The sequence below is a fragment of the Nicotiana tabacum genome, chromosome 7 (genome assembly GCF_000715075.1).
Source record: "Nicotiana tabacum cultivar K326 chromosome 7, ASM71507v2, whole genome shotgun sequence".
Taxonomy (NCBI): domain Eukaryota; kingdom Viridiplantae; phylum Streptophyta; class Magnoliopsida; order Solanales; family Solanaceae; genus Nicotiana; species Nicotiana tabacum.
In genome coordinates, this window is record NC_134086.1 from 118,664,357 (window position 1) to 118,688,927 (window position 24,571).

The following is a 24,571-nucleotide window of genomic DNA, read 5'->3' on the forward strand; positions in this document are numbered from 1 at the left end:
AAGACGTTTGGCCATACGGACAGACCTTTAACAACACAAACACACGAACTGAAATAAAGAAAAGAAAATTAACTTACCTTAAAGCTTTGAAAGAAAAAATCAGAAAAATCAGCTTGTGTTTGAACAGACCCTTCTTAAGGTTGAACGGACTTTAATCGAAGTGTTTCTCAAATGAGAAACACTTCGATTAAGGTCCATTAGACCCTAATCTCTTGGCTTGAACAGACACGGAACAGGCACGCGGAACCCTAGGGTTCAAAAAATCAGATCTGGGATTCGTGTTTCCCTGGTCAGATTCGGACCAAACCAAGCATGGTTTGGTCACGAGGGAGGTTCGGGGACTGTCTGGTGCGAAGCTGGGGTAGATCGGGGTGGATCGAGTTTTGCTCGAATCTTCAAATGAAGATTCGAGAAGGTGCGATGGGATTCGAGCTGAAAGGTTGGTGGATTCATGTTCAGGGTGTCAAGGTGGTCCTAGGGTGTTAAGGTGAAGGCCACCGGCGTTCATGCCGCCGGGGTTAATGGTGAGGAATAAGGGGGCGGCTAGGGTTTCGTGGGGAAGGGGATGAGGACGAAGGCTGGGGTCTTGGATAGGGGGCAGGGTATGGTAGGAAGCTTATATATGGAATGGGTGGATTGATTTCAACCGTTGGATGAGGCGAGATGGAAGGCCAGGATCCTTCAGTTAACGGGAAACGGTGTCGTTTTAGACCTAAGGGGGTTGGGTCGGTCCGGGTGGAATGGGTCGGGTTTGTTCATGGGTTAAGGGGAAGTGATCTTGGCCGTTGATCAATCTGAGATCAACGGCCTAGATCAGACTAGGTCACTACGACGTCGTTTGGATGCTCTAGGTGTCAGCTGGTGTGGACCGGGTTACACATGGGGTTTTGGGTTTGAGTTTGGGCCTTGAATTAAAATGAAAATAGGCCCAAACTGATTTCAACCCAATTCTGCACTCTCTTTTTATTATTATTATTTTTTTTATTTTAAAACAAAACCTAAGTAAATCGAATTAAAATTAAATAAACACTTAATACAATTATTTGCACACATATATTAAAATATTTAAAGCAGGTAAAATCAAACAAAACAACAATCACGGACAAAGGTGCATATTTATGATTTTTCTATTTAATAACCGGATTACGGTTCAAACAGCACATGACACACACATTTTTTGTATTTTGTTTCAATAATGGACAAAAATCATAGATAATTAACAAAAATGCCACGTGAAAAATCCAAAAATTGTACAGCAAGACCGATCGCTATTATTTTTTTGTTTCTTTTGGAGTAATTGTCGCGTAAAACAAAAATCACGTGCTCACATTAGCAACAAAAAAAAATTAAAATGATGAAATATTACAAAGAATTGAACGGGGACTTGGATAAAAAGATCGGGGCAAACCAACTCTAGAAAATATGGAAGAAGACAAAGTAGGCCAATAGGTTGGAGATTTGGAGTTAAAATTAAAAAAATTAAATAATAAAATAGAATTATAGAGTAATAAATAAGGGCATAATTAATTGAAAAAGAAAATAGGAAACGATCCCACCACACCAAATCGGTTGTTTCATAAAATGGGGCTTTTAGTTGTTCCGGAATAATGAATTTAACGATACGATACAACCAATTTTAAATAAACAAGCATTGTTTTAGAATAACAATACAATACAGTGTGTAACAACCATTCAAACAACCTGTAAAAGATAATTTCGCAACTTAATCATTTGAAAATTTACATACATGAAACATACTACTATTGTATTTTTTTGGTATATTAATTTTCTTTTTTGTTAAATTCTTAATATTTTAATAGGCTATAGGATTTAAGTCTGCTAGGATGGGACGTCTCCCCGATTAAATTTTACTATTCAATTGTGTCAATTTTCAATTGTGTAAATTTATCAATAATATTTACTTACTTTAATTTATTTTTAAAAAATTAATTCAAAACGTATCCACATTAAGCCACGTATCAGACTAATAATAAGCCACTTGTCATTGGTCAAGACATTGCTCCAAGAGTTAGGAATTAGGAAGCTATTTGAAGAAAACAAATCTCCTACATTTTAATGCAAGAAAAATTTAAAATTATTTATATGTCCTAAATTTTGGTAACTGATACATACGTAATAGCTTATTTTTTTTCTAGATTTTGGCTGTCTTTTTAATTAATTAATTTTTAATGCAATAAAAATTAAAAATTAATTATACCTCCTGAGATTTTTTCATAACACTAATTAAGAAAACATAGTATAACTTATATGATGATATCTTATAGCTTTCAATTGGATCTTAGGTTATACATATTGTTATAAAAATGATGCACACTTATGTTTTCATTACACTAATTTTAAAAATAAATTGTATTAATTATCCTATCATTTTTTTAATTTATTAATTTTGCTAAGTATTTTGCTCCATGCAATCTTTTATTTATTAATTTTTCTAAATATTTTGTTTATTTATTTTACTTTTAAAATTAAATTATTTTTGTGATGACACTTTTTAACAACTTCACAACGTTGTATCACGCCTCATCGGATATTTATGTCTTCAGTTCTTAGACCAGTTAAGCTTATTCTTCATTGTCTGAAGAAATAATAGTTTGTCTTTTTTATCTTTTCGTTTTTTCTATTGTAGGATAATTTGGTCGGTATCAAGGTTGTGTCACATTAATGTATGGTCTTTAGATTTGGTCTTGTTGTAATTTACTGGAAGTTTGGGAAATGCTTCTGAGTTTCCCAATGATAATTTGAGAATGCTTCTGTTTGGAAACCAATTATAATTTCCAAGCACCACAAATATAAATCAGCAAATAATATATTTTCACTTTCTTTAATTCTAAATGTGGTTGTCCGGAGATCATCAAATCTTATGGACCTCCCCTATTCATGATTTTATCATACTCCCTCATCCAAGCATAGAGTAATTTCATTAATCTCTCTCCAATACAAGTTTCAGTTCACATTCATTGTACATGCCAAGACACTAGGTAAATGGCGAAGAATGAAATTTCTTTAATAACAGTAGTGTCGGAACTAGCTTGTATGCACTTGGATTAATCTAAAGGGCAACATACTACAACCACAAGCGCACGTGAGCCATAAACCTCTCCAACAAGGTGTAGTAGTTAGGATCTGAACCTGAGATCTCTAGGTTGTCGCTTATACGGTTATGCCTCAACCATTATATTTTGAAAAATATAAAAGCAAACCTCACTAAACAAAGTGGGCAAACAAAATGATGGTATTTACTATAATTAAGGTAATGTCAGAACTGAATAATTGGCTACTGTAGCTACTTATAGCATATGAATTTCATACTATACAACTGCTAATACTTTGCTTCGGAATCATGGAAGACTATTTGTAGTAACAGTTTCATTACTAGGATCTGATCTTTTAGCTGTCTCAGGAGATCCAGCGGGACTCAGTTTGTAGTCTAAACCAGCTCCATATTGCCAAGCTTCAAGTCGGCGCCTCCATTCGTATCTCACCTTGGCTGGAAATGATCCGATCAACGGCCTAACATATAATAATAATTGTTAGTGACTGCGATATCTAGTGACAATGCTAATATCAAGCAGGATAGGGAACTATGTGTTACAAAAGCTCATTACCTAATTGCAGGGTCGACGAAGGTAGAGAGAAATGTATAGTATCCCAACATGAGAAAATGTCCAGACCAGTCAACAAGCACAGGAATTCCAACCTGAAAAATCATCTGGGGTTCAGTCTTCCTCGCTAAGATGCATCACAGCGTTTACACATTTAGATATATTAGAATAGCACAAATACCACAGAGTAAAATGACTCGTAATGATCTATTTAGATGACAGAATTCTGTGTCTTCTGTGAATTTGTGATACTCAAAGGCAGAACAGAAGGAGAAATTGCGGCTTGTTGAGTTTTATAAGGCTCTTGTGAAACATAAGAGTCTCAACTTTGCAACACCACTCCCTTTCTACTCTCACCAGCCTAAAAGAATGACAAATGAAATATTTTCTAAGTGATTTTATCTATAATGCCTTTGGCCAACATGAACAAGCAATTTGATGCTTAAAACATCGCCACAAACTATAAAGATATTTTACTGCAGGAACATTAAAAATGTATAGTTTAGTTATTACATGCTTCGTGGATTTATAAATCCTGTATCAATTAAGGATGTTAGATAAATGTGAAGAAAGAAAAACTTGTTGGGAAATAATAGAGCGAGTAATTAAGAAGATGAATATAATTTGGTGTATAGTACTATTTGACGTACAGCTCGTTGCCACAATCTAATAGCCATAAAATGGTGGCTGTTGCATTGGACTTTAAGGAAAGCGCCCCAGTCAAGCCATTAGGAAACTCGTATCTTGAAGGATGTGACATTTACAATAGAAGAAAAGGAGCAAGGTGCGGGTGCAAAAATGAGTAATGGAAAAAAAGGAAGCCATATATTTACCTGCTTGAATATTGATGGAATAATCTGAGGTCTCGTTAACATTACAAGGCCTAATGTTTTCACAAGAGGCCCAAACTGTATAACATCCTATATCAATTGAGATGAAAGGTAATTAGTTCTAGATATAGAAACCGTATACCACAATATGATAGCTCACCTGAAGAAAAGGTCTCAAGACAGGATCCCCTAGTTTCTGCAAGTAGATGACAACAAGATAAGCGTAAAGAACTCAAAATCCTACACTAAAAATGTCAAAGCATTGAACACATTATCGAGTGAAGTAGGTGGCGTGCCTGCATACTCATGAAATTGGCAAAAAGAAGTTCATTGACGAAATCTGATGGAACATTTGACTGTTTCTTTGCTGACATGGCCCTTTGAAATAACCAGGAAGAACTCAAGTTCGGCTGCAGAACATAATACATAAGTATGGTGATATCTCAAGTTCGGCTTCAGAACTTAATACATAAGTATGGTGATAGTACAGTTATTCAAGTGTTTATGCATCAGCTGAAAACTCACCATGTAAGGATTCAACATGGACAAGCTTCTCGAGTCCAGAAAATTGCCATCAAGTGCTTCATATATACCTTGCATCCCAAAGGAAAAGACCAAAAATAATCAGTGCACTAGAAGTCACATCTTTTTCCAAGAGGGAAAATACCTATTAAGCACAAGCTCATTTGCAGGTCAAAAGTTAAGGAGAGGATGGTCAGATAATAGCTAAAGCATGTAATGATCAAAATTAAGCAGCACAAGAAATCTGCAATCTTAATTTTCTTTCAGCTAGTGCCTAAAATGCCAAGTGCATTTTCAAGATTTATTAGAAGGCTGGTAGTCCATTAGGATGGGTCATTGATAACGGGACACAGCAACATTGATAGTAATTGATTAGCTGCAGTGCATTTGGAAACATTCTGGCAATGCCAGCTAAAAAGCAGTTGACAAGTACCAGTATTATCTCTCCCCTAGTATTTTAGCTAATGATTTTCCATTTCCTCGGAAACCTTCTTTTTGCTGCAACTAGTGTTTAATCGATAGTTTTATTGCATTCTCCATCCCTCTATCATGGATGAAAACGAAAAAACAAGGAAATCAAATAAAGCATAGAGAAAAACAATTTCAGAAAAAGAAACGTGCAGTCCTAAGATCTACAAACCTCTAAGCACAAACCTAACACATTTTGAATTAAACTGGTCAAATATGTAGAAGAGGAAAGCTGGTTGACATATGCGATATTAGTCTTTTCTTCTCGAAAGAAGGTTTCATATATTAGCAAGATGTTATACATTGAGGTAAGATAAGATAAAATTTTACCAGTAGTCAATCTCCCCAAATGCCTAGTCAAACTCCCAAAACCACCAAAAGAAACTGGTGACTGTATGCCGCTAGCATCCCCAAACTGTAGACATTCAAACTCATGTATTCTGTTGATATGTAATTTGTAATTGCAATGTATCATGGCTTTAAAGGGTTTGATGAAACACCTGTAAGATGCGATCAAAAGCTGCTGGCAATGGACTGCCATCAAAATGAAAGGGAACAGAATTATCAGAAAGGTAAGAAAGTAAAGCGATCAAGAAATTTTTATAATAACTCCTGACTTGTAAATATACCAAAAGTCGTGTATCAAAATGCAAGGAGTTGTATATATTTAAGCAGTGAGGAAATGGATGGAACTCTCATTTTATTGCATAGAAAGGATGCTACAGTTATTCACTTATTGATGGAAAAACAAATTAAGTTAGGTGGCAAGTGAAACAATAACAACATCTTATGGATATAAATCATGTCCTAAGCACAAAACTTAAAGTTAATGGTTACCTGTCTCTATATGTTGGGAAAATGCCATATATTATCCTCAAGATTTCCAGGTCATCGAAAGACACGCCCTACAAGTTCAAAAATGGAAGAAATTAGCAGTTGAATAGATCACTAAGGAGAAATAGCAAGTTTATACAACAAGATAGCAGTTACTGTCAAGATCCAAAGCACTGATCCTACACAGCTAATCCAAACAATAAAAACAATAACATGAGTCCCTTGGTTGATATTTATAACCGACGTCAGATCTTTCAGGGGTTAATTTTCTTCTAAAGAACATCGGTTGCAAGGAATATTAACAAGCTAAATCTTCCAGAGTAAGAAAAAGAGAAAAGCAGAGGTATGCCAGATATAAGCCTCAAATAGGATACTCCAAAGGTTACCTGGTACTTTGGCATCAAATCCCAGTAATCTTCTAGTAACTCTTCCAGCTGTGGAGATCCGGGTTGAGGATCAACATAAGTGAACATATAAGTGGTTCGGTCCATGGGACCCGAGCCGGCAGGAAATGCCTGAAGATCATGGGAACATTATTATTTGCTAAGCACAAAATTTTTCCAAATTATGATGTGCAAGATATTTTAAAGCATCTTAGCGATTCACATTGCATGATTTCCAAGTACTTTGAATACCTCCCAGAAATATTGGACTACTGACTGGCTTGTTTCTTTAATGGAAGCACTGCTAAATATGACATCACTTGTACAGTTCTCCTTAAAACCACGGCAGCAAGTACCAACCACAAGGCACATACCATCTGGTTTCCTTCCACATCTAATCTAAAGCAATTTTCAATCATAAGAGCCAGTTCAAGACATTAGAAAATGAACTAACAAAAGAATCTAAAGGGGAAGTTAGTGAGATATAGAAGACTTTTATCAAAAGCGTCGGCATAAGGATTATGAGGTCCAAGTAATCCTTGAATGTGTGATATTTTTGGGAAATTAATTTGGAATAATAGGAGAGTTGTCTTCATTTACCATCTTCCAATCCAAACATATCATTGGGATGCAACATAACCGGCCATTAACTGTGACTTACCTCTCCAGGACCTTTACATCACGTGATACCAGAATCATTTCTTCACCGAAAGAAACATTTATAGTTGTATGCTTTAAGAAAAGGATTTTGCACCTGCTTTACAATAGGAGAAAAATTTCCCATTGCATCAATGATGAGACGTGAGAATATAGTCTTTCCCTCCTTTAGTTGCAAGACCTGCAAGAAGAAAAGTAAGAACAATATCTGGATGAACTTTACTCATCTAGTATGAATTCAATAGTAGCAGAAAGATAACTGATAGCATTTGACAACATTCTTTTGACATTAGTTTAAAGCCTTTGACTGAAAGAAACCCAGATATTATACTATCCCTCATCTCATCTTCATAATTCTTTGTGATTTCAGGACTACTTCCAAGTTTTCCTCTCTGAAAGAATTCTAGAATTTTGTGATTTCTATATTTGAGAAATTTTACGCGTGTGTTTTAGAACTTTGGTCTTTTTATCTCAGCCTCGTCATTCTGGCCATTGGTAGGTTGGCCAAATTGAACACAAGTCATTTGAGGTTCAGCACAAATTTAATTAAGGCAAAACCCAATGCCCAAATTAAAATCAAATGACGAAATACAATTGCTCTTTTGCCTAACCTAGGATGCTAGCTAATTGTTAAAGTGCATCCTTAAATAGCCACATTCATGAGTAAGTAAGCCTACTGCTGAGTCCTCATACACGGATATGCTAGAAACGCTGTAACCTTCAAATGTGACACCTCCAAGGGAATTGAAACGCTTTTTCATAATCTCCACAAGTTTTACTGGCCTACGAACAGATAAATATAAAAGAGCATTACGATCTTCAGCTAGGTTTTTACAAAAGTTAAAAGAAAGAAATTGTATGCGACTGAAAAATCATCTAAACTATAATAATAAAAACTTGTATGTTCAGATGCGCCATACTAAGATAGAAGTACTTCACTTCATTTACAGTAGAAAATAGCTGATTCTTCATCTTCCATAACATTGAGAGTATGAAAATAACAACAACAATAACTACCCCTCATTCCCAAGATGTCGGTTATATAAATCCTCACTATCCATTTTGTTCCATTCGGATCCTATAATAGGAAGCGATGTGGGAAGCCTAAACAAGCAGGACCTATTGTGTTGTTAAAGTAGCTTATAGACTGCCTATATATCTTCAGAAAAGGCTATATCTGCAATTTTCCACGGTTTGACGTTCAAAACATTATGCTAATTAAACCTAGTTGTTTGCTTTCATCAGTATGTTCTGTGTACGTCCTGCTCTAATGGCTTCCTAACTGGCAGTTTGTTCTGATCCTGCTTCTGTTCCAAGAAAGAATAGGGTTAATACATCTTTCAAGAAGATTGGATATTGAAGGATGCGCCCGGATTGGAGCAGTAGAGCTGCATAACTCAATGTGTTTCAAAGAATTATCTCAACATAACTATATCAGGATCTAGAAATATTAGGCAAGAAGCTTCAGAAAATCCTCCGTTCTGGTTCTATCTGCGTAATGCATCAGTTTGTTTCAGGTTTTTCTTTAGCTTTGTAATTTGGCAAATTTTGCAATACGATCAAGAAAGCTGATATGAAATCTATCTCAATTTCATAATAAAGCTTATGTGTGATCATTTATATTTCACCTGATGCACTCTCATAGTGCTGATGGATGAGTCTCATGTATTAACTTACATGCAAACAAGAAAAAGAAGAGGGGTTTTGATGTTCTTATAGTAGCAATCACGGTAAAACTTTACAGTTATGAACTTTGGCTGCATGCTGATTCCACAGAGGACAAATAGACTTACGAAACACCAAGATTGAGAATGTCCTGGACCCAAATGTCTCCCTTCCCTTCAAATCCACATCTATTCTGCAAAGTGACACAGAAGCCAAAAGAGAATAAGTAACGATGCCTAGAAAACAGTAGAGGACCCTTAGTAGGAAACAGATCCCAGAAGTCATTTCAAAATTATACACTTGAGCTATAGTATTGTTAAGATGTTTAACTTTTCCCTCTTTTGCTCTATCTATCCTCACCCCAAAAGTCCATTCACAAAAGGAAAAAAAGGTTTCGTTCTTTATAGGCCTTCCAAACAAAAATTGGTAGGTCCACACTGGTCAAGGCAAAATCGTTATTAGCAGAATTAGGCTTAATTTATGCACAAATATAACACTATTTTAGGATAGAGAACATACAGGGTTGAAACTGGCAGCAGTAGCCTCTTCAATGTCATCTTCATTTAAAATGCCAACTTCAACAAGTTCCAGTAGCTCTTTCCTAGATATGTTCCACTCTTGCTCCCTCTGTTCATCAAATTTCCAAAAAAGTCAAGCATTATTGGACTCCTAAGCAGATAACTAATTCTAAATAGCATAACTGAATCCCACTAAGGCAATAAGTATAATACAATACCCCTTTTAAAACATTCCTTTCCACGACTCCAACTCGAAAACCTTTGGAACTTAAAGCTGTGGCAATGAAGATACCCAAAGTACCTCCACAAACAATGACATCAAACATTTCATCCAAATTTCCAACATGCTCAGAATCTTTGTATGATCCAGGGACAGAGGAAACCACCTTCTGGGGTTCTTCAACAACTACTACAAACAGGAAATTAAGTACCCCTATCAATTTCCTCCAATAGAATAAAGGTATGTTTTTTTAAAGTACATTTTTACCTGTTGAAGAAGAGCAAACTTTAGACCATAGCTGGTCCAATCTTTTTAATGCACTATATGAGTATGCACCACCAGCTCCACCAACCTCCCCACTTACTGCAATTCCCTCCATTATCCTCTGATACACCATTCAATCTTCATATTAATTCAGTATCATAAAACATAATTGGCTGGGATTGACAAAAGAAAGCGTACCTGGGTTCTTGTAGGACTGGCTTGTGCTTGAAAAGAAACTTTTTTTCTATTCCCAAAAGGTTTAATTGCAGAAGGGTACTGAAAGACTCCATTTTTTATAGTTGGCTGAAGCTGCAGCTGAAGTGCCATTATGATTATTCAAGATTCAGAAAACAAAGAAAAGAATTGGTTGTTTCCCTCAGGTTATTATAGAGTATTTGAGTAGGGAACCAACTCATCTCTCCAAATAAGAGGGGAGTAATATGAGAACAAGCGTTAGACACGTTGGACTAGTAGTCCATGTTTTTTTGAGTTGTAATTTTGACCACCCATTGCATGCTACCAGAAATCTCGTAGAATTTGTTCCTTAGTTGCACTTTTGGTCTTCTATTTTCAGTTATGTTTGGTTGGGTACCAAGAAAAAGATCCTTCTTTTTTCTCTTCTTGCAAATTATTTTTTTATTTGTTTACCTATGTATTTACACATCCTTGGTTGTAGACTAATTGTTCTACCATTAATATAGATAGTCGGAAAGGCAAAAGCAATAACAACAAGAGTAGCGTGTACGCAGACCTTACCCCTACCCCACCTACCCTGGCGTAGAGAAGCTGTTTCCAATCTTGTCGCAATAAAGATATCACCAAATATTAGAAATCAGACGTGCAGATAATCTATTACGGCAATTTGAGATACAAATTTCTTATCGGCAGAAATACATGATTTAAATCATACGAAAGATAGTGATTTTATTTGTTTTTATATCTCTTCTTAAGCGTAACTAGTAGCGTTAGATTTAAAATTAATTTTTTATCTGTAATCTCTCCAATGGTGAGCCTCCTCCAATGAGCACTTTTCTACTTTGAAAAGTAAAGGACAAAACGAATTGGGGTAGAGCATCAATAATTGTCTGATAAATCCAAAATGACATTTAAATCATCCGACTGAAAACGTCGGGATTGAAATTGCAACTTATTAATTTTAAACTAACTGTACAATTTGTAATTATCAAGTTCGGCCGAAAATCTTTTTTATTCTTATACCTCTTCCCTACACCCCAATAAGGTTGGTATAGGAACAAATGTAATTCCAACAAAGGAATTCAAATCAAACACCAAAAAGATTTTTGTATAAAAATGCGTTAGAGAATGACCAAGTTGCAGCAAAACAGGTGTTCTTGCTCACAGGAAATGGAGCTTATATTTCACAGCCTTGTGAAACACAGCAAAAAGAGAGAGGCGTGCTAGACTCTTGGCTAGAGTGTTTTTCATTTACCAACCATGTCTCTAAATTTAACGATGCAAGTTAATGCACGCTCGAAATCACCATCTTCCAAGGCGATAGTGAAGCGACAGTAACCAGGAATTCCGGTCCACGAAGAGCTATTGATGCACAAACCAGTGGTCTTAAGCATGGCTTCTCTGATATTTGTGTCATCAAGTTTTCCTTCCCATGAAGATGAATCGTTGCTGATTTTAACTGTCTTCCCGAGATAGGTAGATGGCTTTGCCACCACTGAAACGCCAGAATGAGCCTCAAGCACGTCCCAGCCACAACTTTCAAGGGTCTGTTACACATAAATCGGGACATTTGTATGAGAGAACTATAGTCAAGAATTACCAACTTGGAAGCCATTTATAACAAATTCATATATGGAGGCTAAATACGATTTCAATTTTCTTCCAACTGGTAAGAAAAAAGAGATCATATAAATATTTAGAAGTCAGTCGCATGGTTTGGCCACAGCAGCATATGAGCAATTTGTGAAACGTAATGTAGAGAAAATGGTCTACACAGTGACTCTAATAAACTGCCTATTAGTCAAGATGATTACTTAATGCAGCCATGAATGTAATCACAATGACAGATGACTAAAGTTCGAATGCTAGTGCAGAAATAACCAGAAGATGAAGTGATAATAAACATCTATAGATGTGAATTAACCTTTCGAGGAAAAAAAAATACCTTTTTCAAGAGCTTATATCGACTAGCCAGAATATTTTCCTGCTCCGAGACTGCATTGGAAAGTTCTGCTGTTCGTTCTCTTTGATCCAACAGCTTCTTTACTTGGTATTTGATAGTGCTGTGAGGCTTGCTCAAACCTGGAAAACTGTGGAATGCATCAATTAAAGCAGGATGGTCTAGAAGCAGAAATCCAAAACTAATTCCAGCTGTAAGCATCTTCAGATACAATCCTCCAAGCAAAGCAACACAGAATGACTGGTTCTGAGATCTTAGTTTTGCTAGAGTGTCCTCCAAATTCCAGCCATCCCAGCCCTTGGAGTTGAACTCCACACCAGAAAATGAAGTATCAATTATGACCCTAGCCCCAAACTTTGCACACACAGATAATATATTCTTTATCTCTTCGTTGAAGTAAAGCTGCCCAGTAGGGTTGACAGTTGGTCCAGAAATATAAATCCAAGGTTTGTTGACGGTCTTCAAAAAAATTTCAACTGTTTTCTGTGTCAATTTAAACCCTTCCTCTGGACTTGTAGGTATATATGCTATATTTGCTTTCACAAAATTAGCAGCAGACACATAACTACCATTTGAGCCAGCTGGGAAGCATAGAGTCCCACCTTCATGGATGCAACAAAGAACCAATTTACTAAAAAGAGCTAGAGGGCAGTCAGCATATATAAATTCTGTCTTGCTGTTCGTTGGGAAGCCGTAACTACTCTCCATTAGCTGTCTAATGTTGCTTGTCACATCAATTTCTGACTCTGCAATGTTCTGTCTCACAAAACTCTCAAAAATGGCTGCCTTGACAGGAGTTGGTATAGGTAAAAAGCTTTGATCTACATCCATGTGAATCAGAATATTGTCTGAATCAGTAACAGATAACTCTGCATGATTGAGTACTGAGGAAACAGAGCTAGGAAAGCCAATCATCTTGGATGCTTTCAACTTCTCGGCTTCTCTCTGGGAGAATGCATAGAAGGTAACTTTTAGTACATAGTGCTCAAATTAAGCAGCTAATATAGGCAGAGTTAAAAAGACTTGTGCAACTAAAAAGTAGGAAAGTGCACACATCTCAAGATTTAGAATATCTTGTTGTTGGTACATTCCTTTTATTACTACTGATTATTCAATTATTAGCTTAATTAGTGTTAGGATTTGATGCCTCGCCCAATAGATAAACCCAAGTCCTAGTAGCCCTGCCAATGGTGATTAAGCATAGATTCTACATATTGAAACCATGTCATTTTGGCGCTTGTATTGATGGAATCTGGGGTTTTTAGTCATTATAATGCAGTCCATTTGAGAAGCAAGAAATTCCGTATTCATAAGAATTCTCTCTCTAGATAATTTAATATGGCTAAAGACACGAAAAAGAAAAGCCAAATTGCCAGCTTTATATGATCCAGAAAAATGAGTATAACATTGAGATACTCGAAGTTAAAAAGCAGGTCTTCTCTTCTTTTCTCTTTTCTTCACTTTCCTGATTTATTTACATTTTCTGAAAATCCAGATTAGATCTTATACCAGTGATGAAAACCTTAAAGTGCTAGAGTTACAACTAAACTTACATCCAATGGCAATATCAGTGGTGACCAAAGGCTAATGAGCTTTTTCCATTAGGCAATCATAAAAGAGCCAAACTACTAACCTCAGCAGGTGGATGTCGATCAGAAAGCTGAAAAGCTAGGAGCTCATGGAAAAGACAGCCATAATAATATTGGCTTATAAGAGCAGTATTTCCTTGTAGTAGTTCCATGGTTTTGGATAATGCTTTATAGATAGTTTTATCTTCTGATATGACGAAAGCTACTTCCAGATCTGAATATACCTGGAAAAAGAAAGAGATTACGATTATGAAGCTAGCTAACTAAACCCGCCAAGTAACTTAAAAACCAATGATAAAACAGGACCTAGAAATCTTTTAGTAATGCTCTAGCAATAATTAATGGAAAATATAAACCAACCTGATTCTTCACTAAGCCACAAATAATTGCTGCATGTGAGGGAAGAGAAGTTCTAGCAAGGAATTTCAGGACCCCGTTAGATTTGGGTAGGCTGGATAGCTCAAATTGGTCAGATATGTCTACAAACAGACGACATCCAATTTCCCTTGTGGTATCAAGTAGGTACTCAAAAGAAGAACTAGTAACTGATTCAAATTGCGCCATCCCAGTAACTACGACTTGAGGCTTCAACTTCTTTATCAGTTCAACCATCGAATCAGATTGGCGTGGAGCTTCAATAACAGTGATGTTATCCTCTGAACTACTATCAGTTTGACTTTTCTGCGTGAAAGCGAGATTTCAAAATTGTTAAAAATGACCAATAAACCTGTAACAATGCTCATGAAAGATGAATCAACATTTCCCTTCAAGTACTCACTGCGAGTACTATTAAAAGTTAAAACATTAGTAAACTTGGTATTCATAGAGAACTATGCATAAGTTCATCAGGCTAGTGAAATTACATGATCTTTTGAAAAAATGGTAAGGATTATATTCAATGGAGATGGAGAGCAAGTACCTCAATCTTCAATGATGTTAGCCATTGCCTAGGCAGGTGTCGTGACAGTTGCTCATCAACAATTGCTAGATGTGGCAAGAATAACCGCAACAGATTCTCAATAGCCACAGCCCTTGAAGGAAAGACAACGACATTCTGGCATAAAATTGAGAAGCCCATGTTAGAACACATAATAAATGCAATTATACTTTTGCAGAAACCAATCCTGAAAAGATGCTTCCACTTAAGTCCCCAGCCCAATTCTTAAAAACTGAAATCTTAAGATACTTTTTTAAAGATGTGTCTGTTGCATGACTTATCAGATAATCCTAGTTACATGGCTTGCAGCAACTGACTAAGCAAATTATTAGTTGCATTACATTTTCCATAGACCTTACAGTTCCCCTTGATGATGAAAACTACAGCATTCAGTGCAAAACTTGCATTTCACACCGAAAATTGCAACTTTGCACGGCTAACTCGTGTTGGTGAAAACATTGAGCAGGAAAATCAAATAACTTGCTTTTCTAGATTACTTCAGAGAGAAACATGACAATTATGGACGTAGGCGATAAGCCTATGACTGTTTCAGTAGAAACTATATGCTAACATTCTCATAACACACTCCATATCCACACATGGCGTTCTCTACAAGGCCATATCAGGCAGCAACCCTTCTTAAACTCCAATATTTTAGCAAAAGAATCTTGCATCAAGAAAAATAACAAAGTTTAACAATCTTACGTCAGCAGTAAGAGGAAAATGGTGGTATGTTTTCATAAAGCCAGCAATCAGATTGCGGAACCATCTACTTCCTGCTGGTGATTCATATGGGAAAACAGAGTTCTCCTTAAGCACGCTAGCAAGATAAGCTAGGAAAGGGATCTTTTCATCTGCTACTGCATCATCCTCAAATGACAAATCCAGAGAATTACTGATATCATGGAATCCATTTTTTATGAACTCAAATATCTTTTTGACCTGTCAATTCAGTAGAATCAGTTTTAAGCCCATTTGCAGTGCTCTGAATTGTATATCACCTCAATTACCAGATTTGAACATATGTAAGCCCTTTACAGTTACCTGATTTGGCTGACGAAGTTGACAGCTGTACACAGATAAAGCATGAGAGATACGACCGCTAGCCTTGCCATAAGCCCATGCTGTTCGAGCACATATTGGCTGATCTCCAACAAGTCCCATGAAAAATTCAAACCGGTGCATGCTACTTTTTTCAATTTCAACTAGAGCTGATATATCAGTGTCAGCTGCCTGCATTAACCTACTGTTTAGAGGCATAGTCTGTCGCAACTGTTATCTCAATAAAAGAGAATTCAATCACCTGAAGAATTTTAGTTTGCCAGAGCTTGTTAACACAAAGACCACGGCGCTCAAATAACCGTTTGCAAACACCTTGCCCAGGACGGCCTCCCATGTTGAAGATCATAATGCCCAATGGCTTTATGACAGAAATACCTTCCTCAACTGCCCTTGCAATAAGCCCCAAGCCAAACTGATCTTCAACAAAGCCCTAGACATGATTTAAAAAAAAAAAAGATTTAATACAAACAGTTTCAGCATGGAAAGACACAAGGGCATTTTCTATCAATCAATGCCAACCTGAAGCGCACAATAGTTGCTTAATGAATGCAGAAATTCTTCACTAGCATTTTCAGTAATCAACTTGGACATCGCATCTGGATTTGGATTAAGAATCTGCATCCAAGAAAAATGCATAAAATCAGAATACGTGACATACACTTCCATCAAATGACCAAAACATAATCAGAATCTCTAGCTTTCTGTTGAGATTAAAGAGGCACAATGGCAACTGTGTAGATAACCATAATATGGCATGCTAGTTGTAGCAATACCTGTGGTATGCATCCAACAATTCTTTCAAGTTCGATGTGATTATCTTTGCAGTAAGCTAGCAGATCAGACTCGTGAAACTCTACCCTATCTAGTAGTGTTTTCTTTTCTTCATCATATATTGGTTCGCCATTGTCATCCAGAGCGTTCAAGTACAAATTTATCCATGAGATCTTTACTGCTCTTGGATTTATATCAAGCCCATATACCTGTAAAACAATATTAAAGTAAAAGGTATTTGTAAGCAATACCCTCAACAAAAACATCATTTCCTGTATCTCAAAATTGCAAGAGGAGCTCTCAAATAAAGCACAACCTTTGACGGTAACCATTTCTCGGCAATGGCAATGGATATCCATCCATTTCCGCATCCCAGCTCGGCAACTGTCTTGTCCTGGAAGATGGAATCAGGGTGTCTATTTAGTCCCTCATAAAAGGTGAAGGACCAATCCTCTGGGATAAAAATACTGGGGATGACAATCATTGTCAGTTTCTTTCGCTTCTGGAAACCTATAAAAAATAAACAGATAGGCGTATAAGAGAAGCAGTCTCTCAACAAAATTAATTTTTCTTTTATCATTTTTCTTGGGCGATATCTCTGAATGGCATTAGAACAACTAAAGTAAAAGCTATGAGAAAGTTACAGAGACTGTGGACCAGAAAGAAAGAGTGAACACGCAGAGAGTTTGGAAGTTGGAATGAAAGGATCCAGAGTTCTATTCCATACTTGAGATACCCCTTCTGCTGAACGACTTTATGCTCTGTGTACACATACTGAATACAAGCTTAATTTGCCGAATTTAAGTTTCCAAAAAGTCTAATGGAACACCCATAGAAGATGATCCTCCTAATATTCATCTCCTTGATTTAAGAAAGGAACAACTTGCTTCAACAAGGTTTACATTTAAGCCAATCCTTTCTTTTGCAGTAGAATATACAAAAAGGCATCATTGATAAATCAAGATCCGCCTAACATGTCCCTTCACATTTCCTAGTGTACCTGATGGATGAAACCAGGAACTGTGAGTCCTCTCTTCCTTCTTCACATTCCCTTTCGGCTCTCATATCTTAACTCTTATTCCTTATATCAACAACAACAACCAATAATTATCCTCATTCTCAAGCTAGTCGGATCAGCTATATGAATCCTCACTCCGTTTAAACACCTCTTATTCCTTAAATCAACAACAATAACAACAAATATCCTCGTTCCCAAGCTAGTCGGGTTCGGCAGTTTGAACAACTTTTTTTCCTTAAAAACAAAATAAAAATTGCTGAACCTAAAACTCACCATCAGTAAACTTTTTTTTACTTTTAAATACAAATCATTCATAGAAAAATTACTCCATGATAATCTTCAACTGTAGTATTCCCTCCTTCCTAAAAGAGCAACAAAATTTGGCGTACGAATAACAACTCATCTAATTTTCTGTGATTCAAGCATTGATTTCCTAATACGTATTTAAAATTTACATAAAATACTATAAATTTCAGAATTGTTTGAAAAAATTGTAGTCAAAGAGAAATAATGTAACTATACGCATAGTAATAGTACCACACAATTTTGGACAAAGTAAGATTTTGGACAAAGTAAGTGATAGCTCATGAACCTCATATTTTCACCAAATATAGAAGCGACAATTTTGACGAAGAAGCTACAGAAACGGGAAAAACGACGAAATATTATGAGGAATAAAAAATTGATCCATCTGCTTTTTCACAACTGTACAATCCTCGTATCATCGCGTACGTACACATCCACGTTTATTATTAAAAAAAATTATACAAGCAAATGTGAGAATCAAAAGTACATAAAAATTTGATCAATACAAAAGGGAGAAAAGGAGAGGACCTTCATATTGCTCAAGGACAATATCTTGAATTTGGAAATGGTAAGTTTGAAGGCACTGATCGGAGGCTTCTTTAGTAGCAAAACGTTTCTGAAGAAGAGCGAGGAAGATCCGAGCCTCTTTCCGGGTAACCGGATCCTCCAGTCGCCCGAGGAGTGATCGGAGGGCACTGTAAGCAGCATCGCCGGACTGCTCGCACCGTTTCAGGAAGTCTTCCGTTGATGTACACAGTCCATTCACCGCCATTTCTGAAATATTGGAGAAATGAGTTTCCTGTGAGGCAGCACTGCGTGTGTTGGGGAATGTGAAAAGTTGAATATTGTGTGTGTCTCGAAGGTCTTGGGAGGAAGTTTGCTGAAACTTCCCGCATATATTGGAGTATTTTGAGTGACTAGTGGAATAAACCTTTTACCCTGTATTGTGAAAATGATTTTTCTTGAATTTTTTAATAAAAGAATCAAAAAATAAAAAGGAAAAGAGAAAACCCTTGAAAGAATTAGGGGGTTCAAGATCGAACCGAAACCGAAGCTTAATGGCTTAATTAACGGCTTATCAATTTGGGGGATCATTCAATTTTTTTAACGGATAATCCGTTAACCCGTTAAGAATATATATATATATATATATAAAATCTATTTTTATCTATGTACATATATTAAATAATCAATAATCCTTCTTCCTCTAGTACTCTATCAAAGTGATTAGAATAAAAGAAAGCCAAATAAAAGGAGTCATCTAACTGTGACAAAAGACAGAATTTGCTGTGTGAAACAAGATAACAATACCACTTATACCATTGCTTCATCAACTTTACCTGGGTTTTAAGGCATCCTATAATTCTAAGCATGACGAACATTTATTTTAACAACTGTCAATTGGAAATCTTTCACATGGACTAATGCCAATGTGCATAAACATAAATAAGATTCTAGACAAATGATTTACTCATCACGGTGTCTATTCTGCTCTGTCCCTCTTAGTACGTCGACCACCTATTTAAACATACGGAGACTAAATTTTATTTTATTTTGATTGAATTAGGTCGATAACCACCCGATAAGAGCTAAACTGATATCAATCTGCCCGATATCTTATCGGGTGGCTAGCGAATTAATACATTTAAAAGTCGATAACCAATAAGCCAAACTGTTAAGAGTAAATAACCGCTCAATCTGCCCGATAAACAACACTAGAAAGAATGAGAACATAGAGTTTGTTTATTATGGCTCGTTTTGGTACGAGGATAAGGAATAATTAATTCCAAAATTAAATTTAAAAAGAGTTTATTCCATGTTTGGTCGGGGAAAAATTGTGATATAATTAATCTCGAGATTAGTTATCCCAGGATTGTAATATTTATTTATCACCATTAAAAAGTAGAATAACTAATCCCGAAATAATTAATCTGGGAATAACTTCTTTCTAATCAAACGATCCCTTAAAGTATCTTTTAAGCAGCAATTGTTTGAAAAGTATATAGTAAGAATTGAAGCTATTACTCTCTCCGTTAACTTTTACTTGGCATGTTTTTGACTTTTCACACCCCTTAAGAAATACTAAATAAAGTGCATAATTTACCATGATACTCATATTAATTGATACATATTTTATTGGATCTGAAAAAATAAAATATTGTGGGTATAACAGATTTTTTTTTTTGTATTTTCTTGGTATGCATAAAGTGACAAGTCAAAATGAAACAGAGGGAGTAATAAGCAGTTATATATAAGCAGTTAGCATTAGGGCTGTTCATTCGGATCGGATATCTGAAATTCGAACCGATCCATTCAATTTCAGATTTCGATTTCGAATTGTGTTTATCAAAATTCCGGAGTTCAGATCGAATTCAGATTGGTATATTTTAATCCGATCCAATCCGAAATTCAAAATTATTAGGGCATGTATAAATACTACACTTTATTTTCGAATAGTTTGTACTTCCTTTACACTTCCTCCAAGCTATTACATTTACAATTGCTGGATTTAGCTATATTTGCATCATAATACTACCATAATTGTATAAACGTTTTTCTTAATATATTGCTTCTTTTACAAAGAAAATATACATATTAGTTTGCAACTTTGAGGCATAATAATACGATCCGAAATTCGATCGGATCCAAATTTTAAAATCTGATCCGATCTAATATAATTCGGATCGGATTCGGATTGCATTTTCTAGAATCCGAAATCCGAAATTCAAATTTAAAATGTGCTAAATCCGATCTGATCTGATCCGACCCGTGCACAATCCTAGTTAGGATACTTCTTCATTTTCAGTTTTTATGTAAATACTACACTTAAATAGTGCAAAAAATCGTATGATATTATAAGCGTTCAAGTTGTGTTTCTCTTTTGCCTAATTAAATACTAGCATATGAAAAGCAATTTAATTGTGACCAATAGTATTCAGAGGGAAAAAAAAAATTAAAAACGAAGGCCTACTTACCTATCTACTCTCAATTTCTGGCTTTTGGACTTGTTTTGATCGTTTAAGTTGAAAAATATGTGGCTTAAAAATATTTGGTGTTCACCAAATACCAAAATAAACAAAAATGCTAAGTTGAGATGTCAAATCATTTACAAATATTTCGTTATCTGTATCTGATTTGAAGTGCTGAATGTGGAGGGAAGGCTGTGTAGGTTGGTGTGCAATCGCACTAACTTATTCGGATGCATTATCTAAATTTCTTTTCCCAATACAGAAATCCTTAAAACTAAAACCAATAAAATATCATTTTGTCGGTTCCAACTTCCCCACGTTGTATTGAATCATGATATCGAGTACTAAAGCCCCTTTTGTCCATATTAAAAAAAAAACTTTTTTTTAAAAAAAATATGTTTGTCTATAAAATTTTGTAAGTTTTTGAACAAATTTCAAAAATGAGTTTTTAAAATTCAGAATTTTTTTCCTCCACTCACAAAAGTGCAACATTTTTTCAAGTAAAATTCATATTCAAACATAATTTCAAATATCATTTTTCAACTTAACTCTAAATAATTTTTCTTTTTCCAAAAATTATTTTATGCCCAAACGCCTACTAAGATATGATTTTCCAGAAAATGACGCCGTGGGCCTTTTCTGACCATACTTTTGCCTTTCGGGTATTCTTTTACTTTTACTTTTACTTTTCCTTCAATTCCGTTGGAAAAAGGTCTTTGGCCTTTTTCTTTTTCCTTTTCTTTATTTCCGTGGGGAAAAGGAATACTTCCTCCATCGTCATGTGATTCTATTTACTTTTATTATTGTTTAGTTTTAATAATATTTTATGATTTAAAATTAATTTAACTTTGATTTATCACTTTATCCTGAGTGACGAGTTATTATAGTCAAACAAGTATTATGATATATTTAATATTATAAGTTGTAAAAGTTTTATAGCTAACAAATATTAAAGACGTTCTAAGCTTATTTAGTCTATTTCTTAAATTTCATTCTAAATCAGGCAGATCGCGTAAAATAATACGGATGGAGCACTTTTTTTAAGAAAAAACTTTTACATCCCTCTTGTTGCCGAATCATTTACCTTCTTTTTTTTTTTTTCCTTTGGCTTGTTTGTCATATTAGGAGTACTAAATTCTTTAGGAAACTAAAAGTATGTAAAGGTGCACTCCATTGTTATTTACGCGTAAAACGATACAGTTGAATTTATACGTGATTTATTGACAAATAAATCAATTTGATCCAAAAATAATAGATGAATTAGACAAAAATGTAAGACTTAGACTTGAAACTAAAATAAAACGGGAAATATCTTAGTCTTGGGCGCAGAGCTTCCGGAGGCAATAAGGACAATTAAATAAGCAAGAAAGTAAAATGTTATTGAGTTTTTAATAGAGTATAGTGTATGTTTGTCAGAAAATTTCTCACGTTACAATGATGGTAGAACTCACTTTTTATAGTTACACATAGAGAACGTTGTCCTAGGATCAAGCCCCTCTTAAATGATAATTATAAGACCATTGAAGAATGTGTAACGGTGAGCGGTGAATGTCATATTCTCTTTAACGGGTCATGCACTTAATGCTATAGAATATTATTTATTGAATACTTCTGGATGACATGTATTTTGTTTTGCTTTTATGAACATCATTCTCTCCGATGACAAGCGAGATCATTATCGTCGGATCCGATTGTCTTCTATCTTTGGCTCCACGTGTCACTTTCTCATGCGATTATTCAAATATGAGCATATTTTACTCCAAACAATTGCATACTTGAAGGAGATGACAAGAACTAGATGTTTAGGTAAAAACGAGCATTTCAAGGATGGGAATTGGATACTCTCTTTATTTGTTTCCTCTTTCAGCAGCAATATTCTCATATACACTGAAATCTTAACACGCAGCAAAAATTCGAACGCAAATAAACTTCGCCACAGAAATATTTGTTTTTTCTTGTGTATACAAGTGTCTTGGAACCCAACTACCTTATGGACTTCATTGTTTACAAAGTCGAGTTAAGGTCACGTTAGGGAGGGATAGATTGATATGACAATTTAACCCATGCGGGTTAAGGGTTTGAAGTATATTAGTTTAGAATTTTAATTCTTGTGAATTATTAAGTTCTAAATTGATAATTTACAGTATTAAATGAATTTTTTTAAAATAAATACATGATTTAAACCAAAGCTATTGAATTCGATCGATATTTGAGGTGACTTTTACTCAACTTCTTAGTTAAAATTATACTAATTTGATAAAAGAATGAAATTGGTTTTGCTTTGATGATGCATAAAGATAAACTTAACCAAAACCGCAAATCTTTAAAGCTATTGAGCAAGTAAATCTTATAAGGATGAAAAAGATAAAAGAGGCCACATTTTAGCGAAGCTAATGCTCCAGAAGATAAATTGGCCTGCTATGGAAAAGGCAGAGATCCAGCCATGAGAAAAAACGTTTTGGTTTTTGTATTCCCACCCCTTTTATTCTTAATGAACTACAGGAAGACCTCTATGGAACTGGGACTATACTTTCAGTTACCATCATGTAATAACTTCCGTTTGTGCTATTTAATAAAAGCCTCTTTTATTAGCAAAAAAAAAAAAGATAAAAGAGAAGCATGGGGAACCCTATAAATAGGAAAATATATGAATGATATCGTAAAAACATATAATATTAAAGTTAATTTACTAAAGGCGAAATACATAAACAATCCTTTTACGGTGTCCCCAACGACCATACAAATATCTCAACGATTATCAATTAAACACTCCAAGTAGTTATTAAGCATATCAAATAAATACTCAAGTGCAACAAATTATATGCGCCAATTATACTTGCCAATGACATATTAAAATGAACCAATTAAAGAACGACACGTGTAATTTATAATAATTAAAAGAAAAACAACCATCTGACCTCGTTCCTCACACCCCCGCCCCACCTAGATATCTCAAAATATTAGTCCAAACTTCCGGCGAGTTCTAGTCCGGGAGAAATGGAGTCTTACTGGACTGACCAACAAATTGAATTGACAGACAGTCCAACAACCCAAGTACTATACGAGCAAAAGCTATTTAATCTTGTCAATCCCCATATATGATTACCAAATTTGTTTGGTGAATATATGAATGCTCATTATCAAAACAACTACATAAATATTAGAGGCGAGCTAAGATGGATACATCATATTGTCTCCATAAATAAATAAAGAATCCAGTAGTAATATTCAACAACAAATTGGGTATAATAAAAATAAACCAATAGCAGTAAAGCCCGTCCAGTGATGACAACTCTATTCAAGGAAGCAGAATTAGGAGAGTTGGCAGGAGAACCGCCGGGAGCGGTGGCGATGGATGGAGGAGAAGCACCGGAAGAAGGAGAAGATATCAGAGTATTGACAGTTGGTGGAGCTGGTGGAGACGGATTGTAGATTTGTTTTGCTATGCTTTTTTGTATGTGGTGGAGGCGGCTAAAGTAGTGATGGAGGACAAGAGGAGGTGGACGGAGTTCTTATGGTGGTGGCAGTAGCAACAATGGAGATGGTAGCGGCAGCTTGAGATTGAATGGAGACATTGTATTGGGAAAAAACTGAGTCTGAATATTGAAGATACGTGTCATGACACGTGGACTGGTCAAAAGTTCAAAACGCAATAAATAACCAAGAGACACGGGCGACAACAGATATGGGGAGAAAAAAGCAACATAGGTGTGAACCGTTACTCAAATGACACGAGTCTCGTACCTATTCGAGTAATTTAAAGACCGAAGATGGGAAGAA

At 35.5% G+C, this 24,571-nt stretch overlaps 2 protein-coding genes across 3 annotated transcripts; both read right to left on the reverse strand.

The window, feature by feature from the left end:
• Positions 1 to 3,235: 3,235 nt before the first annotated feature.
• On the reverse strand, positions 3,236 to 10,429 carry LOC107773393 (uncharacterized). 2 transcript variants are annotated; one of them, XM_016592820.2, is made up of 18 exons: positions 10,183 to 10,429; positions 9,988 to 10,105; positions 9,719 to 9,906; positions 9,502 to 9,609; positions 9,111 to 9,175; positions 7,995 to 8,100; positions 7,415 to 7,498; positions 6,913 to 7,059; positions 6,664 to 6,792; positions 6,281 to 6,348; positions 5,944 to 5,977; positions 5,774 to 5,858; positions 4,979 to 5,046; positions 4,750 to 4,863; positions 4,614 to 4,649; positions 4,457 to 4,543; positions 3,627 to 3,718; positions 3,236 to 3,531 (listed from the first exon to the last, which is right to left on the reverse strand). In XM_016592820.2, exons 1-18 carry the CDS (start codon positions 10,309 to 10,311, stop codon positions 3,360 to 3,362), a joined length of 1,830 nt encoding a protein of 609 aa, XP_016448306.2. In that variant the 5' UTR covers positions 10,312 to 10,429; the 3' UTR covers positions 3,236 to 3,359. The 2 variants fall into 2 exon arrangements, with proteins under 2 accessions (XP_016448306.2, XP_016448305.2); XM_016592819.2 differs by having other exon boundaries at positions 9,719 to 9,909.
• A 638-nt stretch (positions 10,430 to 11,067) lies between these two features.
• Positions 11,068 to 18,723, reverse strand: LOC107773392 (methionine S-methyltransferase). The gene is made up of 12 exons (XM_016592818.2): positions 18,351 to 18,723; positions 16,815 to 17,008; positions 16,501 to 16,707; positions 16,247 to 16,342; positions 15,969 to 16,157; positions 15,710 to 15,898; positions 15,371 to 15,607; positions 14,648 to 14,782; positions 14,089 to 14,409; positions 13,773 to 13,952; positions 12,125 to 13,084; positions 11,068 to 11,726 (listed from the first exon to the last, which is right to left on the reverse strand). Exons 1-12 carry the CDS (start codon positions 18,592 to 18,594, stop codon positions 11,427 to 11,429), a joined length of 3,252 nt encoding a protein of 1,083 aa, XP_016448304.2. The 5' UTR covers positions 18,595 to 18,723; the 3' UTR covers positions 11,068 to 11,426.
• Positions 18,724 to 24,571: the final 5,848 nt, after the last annotated feature.